This window comes from Mesoplodon densirostris, chromosome 16, assembly GCF_025265405.1.
Source record: "Mesoplodon densirostris isolate mMesDen1 chromosome 16, mMesDen1 primary haplotype, whole genome shotgun sequence".
Taxonomy (NCBI): Eukaryota; Metazoa; Chordata; class Mammalia; order Artiodactyla; family Ziphiidae; genus Mesoplodon; species Mesoplodon densirostris.
In genome coordinates this window covers 15,674,453-15,689,086 of record NC_082676.1, presented here as the reverse complement: position 1 = coordinate 15,689,086, position 14,634 = coordinate 15,674,453, and the positions used below count along the sequence as shown (strand labels likewise).

The 14,634-nt window shown below is 53.7% G+C and overlaps 1 protein-coding gene across 1 annotated transcript; it reads right to left on the bottom strand.

The window, feature by feature from the left end:
• Positions 1-2,015: 2,015 nt before the first annotated feature.
• Positions 2,016-14,625, bottom strand: MATN4 (matrilin 4). The gene is made up of 11 exons (XM_060120254.1): positions 14,287-14,625; positions 11,789-11,871; positions 10,491-11,060; positions 9,735-9,857; positions 7,324-7,446; positions 7,112-7,234; positions 6,896-7,018; positions 4,658-5,071; positions 4,406-4,558; positions 2,352-2,459; positions 2,016-2,271 (listed from the first exon to the last, which is right to left on the bottom strand). The coding sequence occupies exons 1-11, from the start codon at positions 14,433-14,435 to the stop codon at positions 2,213-2,215; spliced, it is 2,028 nt and encodes a 675-aa protein (XP_059976237.1). The 5' UTR covers positions 14,436-14,625; the 3' UTR covers positions 2,016-2,212.
• Between the last annotated feature and the right edge of the window lie 9 nt (positions 14,626-14,634).

Sequence of the window (14,634 nt, the reverse complement as noted above, 5' to 3'; positions counted from 1 at the left end):
GCTCCCCCAGCTCGGGGACTTTTCTCAATCATCTTTCTCCCTCCTCACCATGGCCAGTGAGGGGCCAGGCATATGCGTGCTTAACAGTGCCTGCTCTGAGCTCTGTCCTCCTGGCTTCAAGCCCTGTGTGGTAGGCAGAATAATGCACACACACACACACACCCCCAAAGATGTCCACATCCTAATTTCTGGAACCTGTGAATATGTTACCTTACATGGCAAAGACCGTTTGCAGACGTGATGAAGAGCTTGAGATGGGGAGATTATCATGGATTATCTGGGTCAGCCCAGTATAATCACAAGGGTTCTTATGCAACAGAGACAGGAAGGTCAGAGTCAGAGAAGGCGGTAATGATGCCAGAAGCAGAGGTTGAGGTGATGAGAGGAATTCGGGTAGTCTCTAGAAGCTGGAAAGGGCAAGGAAATAATTGTCTCCAAAAGGAATGCAGCCTTGCCAACCCCTTTTAGACTGCTAACCTCAAAAACTATTTGTGTGTTTTTTAAGCCACTAAATTTGTGGTGATGTTACAGCAGCCACAGGAAATGAAAACACACTAGTTCAGCTTTTTTTAAAATCATTTTTATTTGTTTTATTTATTTATGGCTGCATTGGGTCTTTGTTGCTGCACGCGGGCTTTCTCTAGCTGCGGTGAGCGGGGGCTATTCTTCATTGTGGTGCGCGGGCTTCCCATTGCAGTGGCTTGTCTTGTTGTGGAGCACAGGCTCTAGGCGCACGGGCTTCAGTAGTTGCGGCACACGGGCTCATCAGTTGTGGCTCATGGCTCTAGAGCACAGGCTCACTAGTTGTGGCGCATGGGCTTAGTTGCTCCGTGGCACGTGGGATCTTCCCAGACCAGGGCTCGAACCCGTGTCCCCCTGCATTGGCAGGAGGATTCCTAACCATTGCGCCACCAGGGAAGCCCTGGTTCATCTTCTTACTTGTCATGTGACTCTGGGAAACCTAACCTCTCTTTGACTCAGTTTCCTTGTCTGTAAAAGGGAATAATAAAGGTAATAATTCCTACCTCACAAGGTTGTGAGAATAAAATGAAAATACCTGCAAATCACTTTGAATAATGCCCAAGACTAAACATGTTAGCTATTAATAGTTAAAAGCTGCCATCTGAGAGCCTAATACGTAGTACCAGGCACAAGGTCAGATGCCTTAGAATAATTTCCTCCATTCTCACCATCACCCTTGGGCATAACGATTTCAATCACCATTTCACACATAAGGAAACAAACCCAGGGTAATTTGCCCATAATCACTCTAGGACTGGAAGCATTTTCATCTTTGCACTTGGGAAATTGTACCGGTTTGTGCTCTTTACCTAAAGGGGGTTCGTTTTTATTTTGTTTTTTTTGGAGGTAAAGCACAGGCTGGGAGGGCTACTCTGGGCCAGAGGTCCTGGCTGACACCCCCTCCTTTTCCTATCTAGTGCAGGGAGATAAAATCCAGGCGAAACTCACCTATCCTCCCCTCTCCCGTCCCTTTAGGGGATTCGATTACTGCCTCCCGCTCCTCACCAACACCCCCGCCGCCGCCCCGCCCAGTTCGAACAGTTTTTGAGCCAGACTCGGGGACACCAGTAGATAGGCAAGGCCAGAGAGCGAGGAGTCCGATCCGCTGGGGGTTGGAGGGGCGCAGACTTGCCCAGACCTCCAGTGTACCCGTGGAGCCCCCTCCCTTCCCGCAGGGGAAGGAGCCATCATAAGGAGCCATCTGTTCTCAGCTGAATAAACAAGCGGGGGGAAGCAGCTCCCGGTCCCCCGCCCCCCGGCCCGACCCCCGCACAATGCGCCTTTCTCCGAGGAGACGCCGCCCGGGCGCCGCCGGAGCGCGCTCCGTCTGGCCTCCCCTCCGCCTGGCGGCACAGCAAGACACGCACACCGACCCCGTGGAAACCAGATTTTTTTGTTCTTTTTTTTTTTTTTTTTTTTTGTAAGAAAAAGAAAACAAAAAAAGAAATCCTACAAAGAACTGAGCGCAGCACGCGTCCCCTACATCCCCTCCCACGATCCCCCGCAGTCCGGCTCCTGGTCCAGGCGAGGCCAGCTCGAGCGCAGCGCTGGGAGCCCGCCAGCGACTCCTCCCCGACAGCCCAAGCCTGGGGGACGCAGGTTCTGCCCGGTCGCAGCGCACGGGAGGGGCACGAGGGGGCCCAGTCCGCGGGGCCGCCCCCCTTGCCCGGGTCCGGGCCACCCGCGGCCCTCACTTCTGGGTGGCCAGTTGGTTCTCCACATCCTCCAGGCGCGCCGTCAGCTGGGCCAGTGAGCGGTTAAGGAAGCCGCCGGGGGCTCGCGGGGGTCCCTTCTCCCCTCCAGCCCGCGCCCCTGGACCCAAAGGATATGATTCTGCGACAGACTCTCGAGCGCCCCCAGCGTGCGGCTCTGGAACTCCACAAGACTTTCGCACTCGCAGGGGCTCCGAAGCTCTGTCCCCGCGCTGATGCCCTCCTCTGGCAGCCGGGCACAGAGAGTGGGGGAGTGAGAAGCTGGAGGAGGACCAACCAGCCCTGGCTGAGGCTCTCCGATATCCCTCCACCCGGCCTACGGCTGAGTGTTCGGGTTTGGGATTCAGACAGACCTGGGATGAGTACCAGCTAGGTAGCTGTGAGATATTGGAAAACCCCCTCAACCTTTCTAAGCCTTAGTTTCCTTACCTGTAAAAATGGATACAATGAGAACACCTATTCGTCCGGCGGTGCTCAGGATTCAGTGATTTTCGTGTGTGTATGTGTGTACACATCTTAGATGGTTTCTCAAACCTTGATGCTCATTGGAATCACCAGATCTTGTTAAAATATAGATTCTTGTTCTTAACAGGGAAGGGACTGGGACACTGCATTTCTAATAAACTCCCAAGTGATGCTGATGCCGCTGGTCTGTGGACCACACTTTGAGTAGCAAGAGTCCACAGCAGCACTGTCCAAATGAAACTTTATGTAGTGATGGAAATGCTCTGTATCTGCCTTGTCCAGTGTGGTAGCCACAAGACACAGGTGGTTATTTAACACTTGAAATGTGGCTAGTGCACCTGAGGAACTAAATTATTTAATGTAATTTAATTTAAATGGGCGTATGTAGCTAGTGGCTACCTTATTGGAGGGTGCAGATCTAGAGCATTTCCTGACGCAAGGAAACACTTTATAGGGTATTTCAACTAGGCCAATGGTTCTCCAAGTGTGGTCTCTGGACCAGCAGCATCAGCATCGCCTAGGAAGTTATTAGAAATGCAAATGATCAGATTCCACCCCAGACCTACTGAATCAGAAACTCTGGGGTCAGAGCCAACAATTTGTGTTTTAACAAACCTTCCAGGTGAGTCTGATGCACACTAATGTTTAAGAACCACTGATCCAGGGGACTTCCCTGGTGGTCCAGTGGTTAAGAATCCCCCTTCCAATGCAGGGGGCATGGGGTTAGATCCCTGGTGGGGGAACTAAGATCCCACATGTCGCAGGGCGGGGGGGGGGACTAAGCCCGTGTGCCACAACTACAGAGCCTGTGTGCTGCAACAAAAGATCCCATGAGCCCCATGCAGCCAAAAATAAAAAATAAATATTTTTTAAGAAGACCCACTGATCCAAGTCTATTTCCTCATACATTTCAACATCTCTGAAATCAAAATAGTTGCCTTACAATTAAATTTGGCATCCTTTTTTTCTTAGCAGTATAGAAAATAATGAATCTTACAATGGATGGTATCTTAGATTCACTGAATTCTGTAAATGTGTGCCATTTTTAATATTACAGTACAATGCCTGGCACTTGGCCTTCAATACAGAGTTGCTGTTATGATTTAAAAGTTATATCTTAGTCTGTATGTCATGTTTATCAATGATATTGATAACAGTTCCAGAAAGTCTCTTAACTTTGCAGATGGGGAAATCAAGGAAATAAATATATATTAAATATATATACTTAATACACATCTTTGTGTACCTGAAACACACCCAGTCCTGCCACTTTGCCAGGTCTGTAAAGTTGAATTCCAACAAGGTAAAGGGCTTATGATGTGGCTCCCCTTACCAATGCTGAGTTGGGCGTGCCTTTGAAAAAATTCCCCCCAAATTATTCTGAACGCCCACTAATTTGGGGAACAGGTAGTTTAGTCCAGTGCTTCTTACACTTTAACATAATACTAATCTCCTGAGGGTCTCGTCAAAATGCAAACTGTATTCGGTAGGCCTGGAGAGCACTGGAAATGCTGTCGTTTTAACAAACCACTAGCTGACAGCCCTGCCGCCCGGTCCCCGGACCACACTTTGAGTAAAGAGGCTCTGTCCAGCGAGCCCATCCCCTAGCTGTCACTCAACGAAGGGGGCGGGAACGAATAGGACCGGGAGATCTCGGAGGGTGGGCAGTGAGAGAAGGGGAGGGGTCCCGAGACCGACGTGCTCACCCGGGCAGATGCTGCCTTTGAGGTTCTCCAGCAAGTGCGTCATGGTGCTGAAGTCGGGGGAGTAGGACACGTGCAGCTCGGCTGGCTCCGAGGCGATCTCTCGCAGCTCCTCCTCCACCGCCTTGCCTACGCCCACGGCGTACATGACGATACCTGCAGGGTCGAGGGACTCAGGGGGCACCCTAGGCCTCAGGAAAGCCGCCTCCCCGCATCCAACCCAACCTCAGGCCAGTGGGCCCGCGCCAAGCCCACCTTCCTCCTTGGCGCGCGCCGCCCACACTGAGACGTCATCCTGGGAGCGGCCGTCGGTGAAGACCAGGCCCACGCGGGGCACGTTGAGCGCCCGGGGCCGCGCGCCCTGCGCCTCTGAAAAGCTGTGCTCCACCATGTGGCGCAGTGCAAGGCCGGTCATGGTGCCGCGCTCCATATACTCCACAGCCAGGACCGCCTGCTTCACCTCGGCCGCCGTGCCGTAGCGGCCCAGTGGGAACTCGGTGCGCACGCGGCTGGAGAACTGCACCAGCCCCACGCGCGTGCCTTCTGGGGACACGTCCAGGAAGTCCACGATCTGGTTTACGAAGCGCTTCACCAGCTCGAAGTTCTGCGGACGCACGCTCTTGGAGCCATCGACGAGGAGAACCAGGTCCACGTGGCCTTCCCGGCACCCTACACCCACCCGAGGAGAAGAGCTGGGATTAAGGGATCAGATCCTTGGCTGGCAGCAGCCACCTGCTCATTCATTCACTCGCAAACATTTATTATATAACAGATACTATGTGTGAAGTCCTTCCTATGCCAGGCACTGTGCTAAGTAATAATAATTATTATTATCATCAGTGGCATCATTATAATCTTTGCCATTTATTAAGTGCTTACCACAAGCCAGGCAATCTGCTAAAAGCATCTTTTTTTTTTTTGCTGTACGCGGGCCTCTCCCTGTTGTGGCCTCTCCCGTTGCGGAGCACAGGCTCCGGACGCGCAGGCTCAGCGGCCATGGCTCACGGGCCCAGCCGCTCCGAGGCATGTGGGATCTTCCCGGACCGGGGCACGAACCCGTGTCCCCTGCATCGGCAGGCGGACTCTCAACCACTGCACCACCAGGGAAGCCCTAAAAGCATCTTTTTAATCATCATCATCACCACAATAGCTACCATTTATTGATCATCTACTATGTATCAGACAGAATTCTAAACACTTTACCACTACTAACAATAATAAATAAAAACAAAAACATTACTATTTGACAGCTTACCATGTACCAGGCACTGGGCTAGGTGCTTTATATATTTTTTCTCAATTCTCCCAATAACCTTGGGTATTATCTCCATTTTCTAAGAATCTGAGATTCTGAAGGATAAAGTCATTTATTTGCTCTGGATTCCACCACTAGTAGTGGCTGAGCCAGGATTTGAAGCCAGGTCTGTCTGACCCCAAAACCCAAGCTCCTAATCACTCTACAAGATTGTCTCCCCTGTTCTGAGACAGGGACCTTGCTAGGCCCTGAAGGAGGTTCCCCAATAAATGAAACATAATCCTGATCCGTAGGATATCAGGACAGAGCAGAGCAGTGAGGCATGCCATTTGCTACCATCAAGGAAAGTGCTTGAATAGAGGGGCTTGCAGGGAGCAAGGTAGGGGTAATTCATTCTTCCTGGAGTTAGTGAGGAAGGCTGCATGGAGATGGTGACATGTGATTTGCTCTTCAGGGATGAGTAGGAGTTCTCCAAGGCAGGAAGGGACATTCTAGATGTTGGGGGCAATGTGTGTGGAGGCATGGAAGCTGGGAGCCCTGGACACGTTTGGGAACGGCTCAAATGTTCAAGTTTGTCAGGAGACAGGCTGATGGGGTTGGCTCAAGCTAGATTATAATGACCTAAGGCGGTGGTTTCAAAAATGTGACCACAACCAACAGTAAAAAAAATAATAATAATAATTAATAATAATAATGTAACAATACATCATGATGCACTTATACTCACATATAATTAAAATTAAGTTTGGTGAAACAATACTTTTTCTACATCCACGCAGTAAACTCTATTTTCTCTTTTTTTAAAAAAATTCTGGTTTTTAACCCACTAATTTGATTTTGTTACCCACTGTGGTTACACCCACCATTTGTGTATCCACTGTGGTTACACCCACTATTTGTGTATCCACTGTGGTTATACCCGCCATTTGAAAAACTCAGGGGTAAGGCATTTGACCTTTATTTTGTAAGTACTGGTGAGCCACAGAAGGCTTTTGAGCAAGGGAGAAATGTGATCAAATATGTATTTTTGAAATTAACCTTGGCAGCAGGGTAGAAGACTGAGGGGAAAGACATGGAGGCAGGGCATGGCACACCCTCCAACTCCACCACCACCAGCGCACACACACACACTCATACCACATTCTTGGGCCACAGCAAGGACAGGACAGAGTCAAGGATACTCAGAATGTGGGCTGTGGGTCAGAGGCAGACAGAACCCCCTCCCACCCATAACTCACGGCTGCAGCTCTTGCCATCTGCCTGGAGCTGCCACCGCTCAGGGCACAGGCAGCGGTAGGAGACGCCCTCACTCACGCACTGGAACTCGCATCCATGGTCTACGCCATTGCAAAGGTCCTGGGCTTAAAGGAGAGACAAGACAGAACGAGTCAGGGTGGACTCCACCAGCTAAGATCCCTCGTCCCTCTGCACAAATGCAGGAGACCCCTCCTCACCCTGACAGCTCCTGCCGTCGGGCAGCAAGTTGTAGCCCCCTCTGCAGCGGCACCGTGGCCCACCAAAGGTGTTAACACACTCATGCTGGCAGCTGTGGTTCCCAAAGCTGCAGTGGTCAATGGCTGGTGGGAAGGAAGAGACAGCAAGATGTCACTTCTGACTGGAGCCATCAGAGACCTTGGTCCAGGTGCTAACTGGGGGGTTCGCTCACCCCTGCAGCTCCTCTGGTCCTGCTGGAGTACAAAGCCAGCTCGGCAGCGACAGAAATAGAAGCCCGGGGAGCTGACGCAGTGATGCTCACAGCCATGGGTCCCTTCAGTGCACAGGTCGAGGGCTGAGGAAGAGGTGAGGTCAGGCTGTGCCCTGGGGATGCCCTTCTCAGCCCTGACAGCACAACCACCTGGGGAGCTTTTTAAAAATACCTATGCCTGGACCCCAACCCCTCAAAATCCTGACTTAATTAGTCTGGGGTGGTACCTAGGCATCTGTGATTCCTCCAAGCAAAGGCCCCCTTCCTACTAAGCCAAGCAGCCCTCCCAATTCAAGCCCCAGATGTATCCCAGTGGGCCCATGACTGAGCAAGGCATAAGAATGGGAATCCACAGTTGTAGAAGACAGGACCCCTGCCCTCAAGATGTTCACTAACCCACAGAGGAGGACCAGAGTTAGTGAGGCTCTGCCACTTTACCTGTCTGAGCCTCTATTTCCCCATCTGAAAAATGGGGATATAATGGAAGAGAACAGTTGCTATTTACAACTGCCTTCTGAGGAGGGTGAACTATTGCCCCGCTGAGTATCTTCATGGTTTTGATGTACAAATATGTCCTAGAGCTGAGCTGGGGAATAGGAGCTGGAGAGAGACGAGATGCCCTGCATAAAAGTGTGAGAAAAAAAAAAAGAAAGAAAGCCATTCTTTCTTTGGGCTTCCCTGGTGGCACAGTGGTTGAGAGTCCGCCTGCCAATGCAGGGGACACGGGTTCGTGCCCCGGTCCGGGAAGATCCCACATGCCGCGGAGCGGCTGGGCCCGTGAGCCATGGCCACTGAGCCTGTGCGTGTGGAGCCTGTGCTACGCAACGGGAGAGGCCACAACAGTGAGAGGCCCGCATACCGCAATAAAAAAAAAAAAGTGTGAGAATGTGGGGTTCCTAGAAAAGAGATGGGGAGTGGAGAGAGGAAAAAAAGAACAAGAGAGATGGTGTGGAGATGATTTACTGTGGGTTGAGTTTGCCAATGGAAAATCCCCTATAGAGGGGTGACTGAGGACTTTCGGGATCAAGGGTGCCTAATATTCAATTATAAATAATGGGTGTTTCTTTTTTTTTTTTTTCTTTTTGCGGTATGCAGGCCTCTCACTGTTGCGGCCTCTCCCGTTGCGGAGCACAGGCTCCGGACGCGCAGGCCCAGCGGCCACGGCTCACGGGCCCAGCCGCTCCGCGGCATATGGGATCCTCCCAGACCGGGGCACGAACCCGTATCCCCTGCATCGGCAGGCGGACTCTCAACCACTGCGCCACCAGGGAGGCCCGGGTGTTTCTTTTTCTGTGTGTATGTTTGACTTCACTTAGATGTAAGTCACACCTCTGTCCACCCCCCATCTTTAGTAAAATAGATGGATGCACGACTTAACATATACACACACATGCCCTTGTGTGCACAAGTGTGTCAACGAAGGAAGAGGCTGATTTACAGGCACAGGACAAGAACAGCATGTGTGGATTGAGAAATTGCGCGAGGACCCATAAATTGAATTCAGCAGAAGCTCAGAGCTAGAGGTGACCACAGAATGTAAGCACTTGGGGAATTCCCAGAGATCTTGGGAAGGGTTTTGAATGTTCACAGGTCATCAAATGGGGCTTCACGCCAGCCTTTTCTAAGCCCCAGAAACAAGAAGACCCCAGCTGACATCTGGGTTATTGGAAACACAGGACCTCTTTTTCCAGAATGCTGTGAGCTTGAGAGATGATGCATGTAACGCTCCTAGCTTAATGTCTGATGCTAACCTGGCATACAGTAAATGGCAGCTGCCGTTATGATCAAAGGATTGGACATATATACACAGGGGGAAAAATCCCAACTGTATAAGCAAGGCATTGTGTGTCATAGCTTTTCAGAAAGCAAAAATGAAGAACCAGGCCTTGAGAGATCTGCAGGTGCAAAGAGGAGTGGCAAGAGCAGCCCAGGTGAGCAGCCTGGAAAGAACTGAGATGCAGGAGCAGGAATGAGCAGCGTATATGGGGGTGGGGAATGCAGGGGATGTATGGAGACCCCAACTCTGTCAAGTAACAGAAGCAGTAAGGATATTCCTGTGAAATTACACCCCTTTGGGAGCTGTTTTGGAGCCAGGTAGGAGATGAGCCTGAAAGAGGGGGAGAGAAGGCTATAGAAAATACACTTAACTGTATTAACTGTATGACCTCTGTGAGGTCAAGATTTCTAGCCCTGGTCCCACCAAGGACTTACATGACCCCAAGCGACACCTTCCCTTTCCTAGACCTGTAAAGTGAGGGAGCTGGACTTTGACCTCCAAAGGCCCTTCCAGACTCATTGTACTGAGGCTAGGCCAATGGGGAGCCACAGAAGGCTCAGGAGCAGTGAGACTGAAGGGTGGGGGTAGTTCTCACCCAAACAGCTCTTGTCATCTGCTGCTAGCCGGTAGCCGGGGTTGCAAGCACAGTGGAACGTGCCGGGGGAGCTGACACATTGGTGCTGGCAGCCGTGTCCCCCCTCAGCACACAGGTCCTTTCCTGAGGACACACAAGAGTAGAATCAGCAGGGGACAGATGGGGAGAACCCTCCAACAAGAGAGAGCTGAATGCGGTCAGAGCAGACCCCATGCTCAAGGATGTCTTTAGATGGAATATGACTCAGTTGAGAGGGGCCAATACAGGTGGAAGGGCTTAGGGAAAGTATAGGGCCTCAGTGGCCCCTGTGAATAGGCTCGGAAGACCGGAGCACGGGGCCAGAGGTGTCAGTGGGATAAGGGAGGACTACACGGTGTAAAGTAGAGGAAGAAGAGAGATGCTAAATCAAGGTAAGCGGCATAACTCAAGGTGTGACGAGAACAGATCTTGCAGCATTATGGGAGGAGCTAAAACGAGAGTGGGAGGGGGTCACCCCAAGTGGGCGGGGCTTGACTCCCGAGTGGGCGATGGCTCTCAGCCTTGAGGGGTGGTGCTTGCCGAAGCCTTGAGCAAAAATGGGCAGAGCTGGAATTCCACACACCCCGCGGTAGGCCAAGGCAACTCCACGGCCTGTTGGGCGGGGCTCAAGATGGCGTGGGCGGGGCCAGCCGGGAGGGGGATGGGTTCACTGTGGTGGGAATGGGAATCGGAGCGGTTGGAGAGTTCGAGTCTCGCTCCAGCGCTCCCCTCACTCACGACACAGCCGGCGCTGGAACTGAAGGCCAAACTCCTGGATATGGTCGAAGGACTCGACGAGGAAGACGTGCTCGTCCAGCGGGGGAGACGCCATGGCGCGCAGGGAGGCCACGTCCGCGCGCTGAACCCCCACGGCGTAGATCTCGATGCCGCGGGCGCGCGCCTGCGCCGCCACTTCGGCCACGCGATCCTGGGGCCGCCCATCGGTCACGATGACAGCGACGCGCGGCACGCGCGCCTCCGGCGGGCGCGCGCCCTCGGCCACACTGAAGGCCACGTTCATGGCGTACTGGATTGCCAGCCCGGTCATGGTGCCCTGCGCCAGTGGCACTAGAGTGCGGATGGCGCGCTCCATGTCCTCGCGGCGTGAGAAGGTTCCGAGCGGGAAGACGCTCTGCACTTGACTCGAATACTGGATCACGCCGACGCGCGTGGCGTTGGGCCCCACGTCCAAGCTGCGGAGGAGGCCCACCAGGAACTGCCGCATCGTCTGGAACTCGAAGGGGCGCACACTGCGCGAGCTGTCAATCACGAATACCAAATCCAGGGGCCCAGTACGGCACCTGGGACCTGCGAGGAGATCAGGGAGGACTTTCCTAGGTTAGCCAAGCCTCACCTCCCGGGAGAACCCCACAGAAACCCAGGGCGGAATGGGGCTCTCACGGTGTAACAGCGCCCAGCACAGTCTTAACCTAGCAAATGCAGGTTAGCACTATCCACTCACGCAGCATTTGAGGAGGGCCTGGGCTGGGAGACTGTACCAAATCTCTATCCTACAGCTCTGAGGGCTATACTGAGGAGGTGTTATCCACTTGGGAGGAGGGCGAGGGGACGTCGCAAACTCAAATGCCTACAGGAGCTAGGCAGGCAACATAAATAAATGAGTGAATGTCATGGGATAGGACGGAGGACCCAGAGAGCCTGTATAGCTCACAAAGTGGGCAGCTCCAGACAAATGTTGCCTTGCAGCCGTGAGAACCCCATGTTGGCAGATCTTTGGTCTTTGCAAGAGAAGCCCGAAATTAGGGTTTTTATGTGAAATCTCCTGATGTTTTCCAATTAACTTTAAAAAATTAAACACCAACTGGACAGTTCTGCATGAGCCCAACTTGGGTACCTCCAAGCCACATCCTACAGATGGGAAAACTGAGGCCCAGAGAGTTGAAGCTGTGAACTCGAACCCAAGCCCTATGGTTCCAAAGCTCTTGTTTTTCTCTCCCCAGCAGGCAGTTAGCTGCAGATGGAGAACCTGCTTTTGCTCCCCTCCCCCTGCTTCTGAGGGCTGGGTTCTGGCTCACCTGCGAACTGGAGCTGGGTTTCCCAGGGTTGGAGAAGGAGCAGCAACATGGGCAGCGGCGAGCATAGAAGCCCCCTCATTGCCCTCGGGGAACAGAGAACAGAGGTATCAGAGCCTGAAGGGAGGAAGGAAAATAGCAAAGCAATAGAATTTGCAGAGCTCTTATTCTAGGTGATGGGCATTTTTACGGGGAGGAGGGTCATGGGTTTATTTTACTAATCTCTCTAGTTTTGTGTATGTTGAAATTTTTCGTAATAAAAAATTTCATCACGGTGAGATTGCTGGAAACACAAGGAATTCCGCTTTGCAGAACTGCAGAATAGTAAATAAATAGAAAGTAGATTAAAAAGATACAGAATTTAAAAAGGAAAAGCCTTGGAACTTCCCTGGTGGTCCAGTGGGTAAGACTCTGCGCTCCCAATTCAGGGGGCCTGGGTCTGATCCCTGGTCAGAGAACTAGATCCTGAATGCCACAACTAAGACCCAGTACAGCTAAATATATAAATAAATATTAAAAAGAAAAGAAAAAAGAAAAGCCTTTCCTTAATGCCAGCCACGATGTTAAACATTTTTCATGCATCGTGGCATTCATTGAACCCTCTCAACAATTCTATGGGTCTAAGGCTGTTGTTGTTCCCATTGCACAGATGAGGAAACAGGCTCCGAAAACTTCAGCGCTAGTACCCAAAGTCGCGCGGCAAGAAAGTGGCTGCACCAGGATATAATCCTACGCCTGTGGGGTTCTGAGAACCAGCCCGCGTGAACCTTTGCAGAAGGAAACGATTCCCCACCGCGCCCCCTCCTCTCTGCACACAAGGCGCCTCTGTGTGACTGTCCTCCCGCCCACCCCACCAACCCACCCCACAGCCAAACAGGCACCGTCCCAATGCAGGCCAGCATCGCGTTGGCCTAAACCCTCCACGCAGATGAAGTCTCGACTTGGCGCCGCCCCTTCCCGCCAGCTCTCAGGAGAGGCCGCCAGGGGGCGCCTTCGCGCGTCTGGCTATGTTGGCTAGGTGGCCGTGGGAAGCCCACATCTGCCCAGCAGGTGCCCCTGCCCAAAGCAAATAGGGGGCTGGGAGCCCCAGGGCCTTGGAGATAAGGCCCGGGCAGAATATATCCGGCGCTAGGGCCAAAGAGCAGAAGTGCGCAGGGCTCCGGGGACAGTGGCATTGGACGCGCCCCGGACGCGAGCCGGCCCGGGCCTCGGAGCGCAGCCATGGACCCTGTGGGGGCAGGTGAGCGCTCACTCTCCCGCGGCCCTTGGCGACGCCCCTTGAGAGTCATGAAGGACTCCCATTGTACAGATGGGGAAAGTGAGGCCCAAAAAGGTGGCCCGCCGCGCTGCAAAGGAACCTAGGACTCCTGGCTTCCCTTCTCCCTTCTGAGCTGTCTGGCAACCTGGCCCCTAGGCGTCACCTCTTTTCCTTCCATTCGCTCCCTGGGGTCCCTACCCCACGCCCACCCCCGCACCCCCTACTGAAGCTGTGTTAGCCATTTTTCTGTTTCTGTTTCTTGGCAGAGGGGGCCAGCTGACCCTAATCCAACCGCAGCCCCGCCCCCCGCCCCAATTCCGTGAATGGTCCTATTCTGAGCAAGGTCGGGTGCCTGGAGGGAGCGACAGGCGCCCTTCCCGTCCTGGATCCTCACCGTCTTCGCCTTTCAGGCCTGGTAGAGGAACAAAAATCCCTCTGGCAGGACCCATCGTGGGAGGGTGACTAAGCCAGATGTGCCAGCTGGAGGTGGGAGGGTGTGGAATGCCTTCTCCAGCTTGGGCCACAGTCTAGGCAGGCGAGCACCCTTGCGGAGTATGAGGGTAAAGGCACAAGGGGCCTTTGCTGCCTCCCATCCGTTCCTACCTGCAGAAGCCTCTGAGCCCCCAAACCTTAAGTTTCCCCTTATCCTGCTCTTGGCCTGAGCCAACATCTCGCCTGGCACCCCACCTCCACCCAATCCTAGAAAGTCGAAATAGCGCTTGCCTCAAAGTTCGTCACCTTTCCAACCCCTCATTCTACAGAGGAAGAAAGCAGGACCAGAGAGGGTAATGTCTTGCCCAGGTCACACAGCAACGTGGCAAGGTGACAAAGCTGACACTAGAACCCGGAGCGCCTCTGAGGCGGTTAATCATAGCTTTAAGGAGAAACGCCCTTAGGGTGGGGATAAGTGGACTCTTGAGGGAGGAGAGGTCTGCGAATAATTCCTCAAGAGTTGGCTGAAGAATAAACACTTTGAGGACGTTCCGGGGAGTGGCGGGGGTCGGGGGGAGCCTGGGGGAGGTTCCTGGAGGGAGGAGGTCAGGGAAAAAGTACCCCCCTCTCCATTTGGCGGCCGTGCTGGTGGGGCCTCAATTTGGAAAGGACCCTACATAGGTGGGGAAGGGCACAGCAGGTCGGACGGGGGCATCGTAGGCGGTGCAGCCACGCTTAAATACGGTCGCCTGGTCTGGCTGGATGCCTGCTCCCCGCAGACCCCTCAGCGCACCCAGGCCCTCTGACTCACCTAAGCCTGCCGGACAGCTCGGAGGCGCGGCCGCAGAGCGGAGCCGACGGGCGGAGCCTCCCGGGCAGTTGGACCAGGTAACGGCGCGGGCAGCGTGCCCAAGGTGCGGACGGCCAGGCAGCTGGAGCGAGCGGAGGCGGCGGCCGCATTTAACACGGGGGCTGGCGGGTGGGGAGGGGGAACGCGGGCCGCGACCCCTCCCACTGGTAGGGAGCGACCCCCCTTCCTCCGAGGGCTGGGGCGGGGCCAGCGCGGCGCCCCCTGCTCCCGCCACCCCTGGAGCCGCAGACGCCAGCTGCGGGGCCGGAACCGGGCTACAGTTGGAGGCTGGGCGGCTACGCTCTCCGC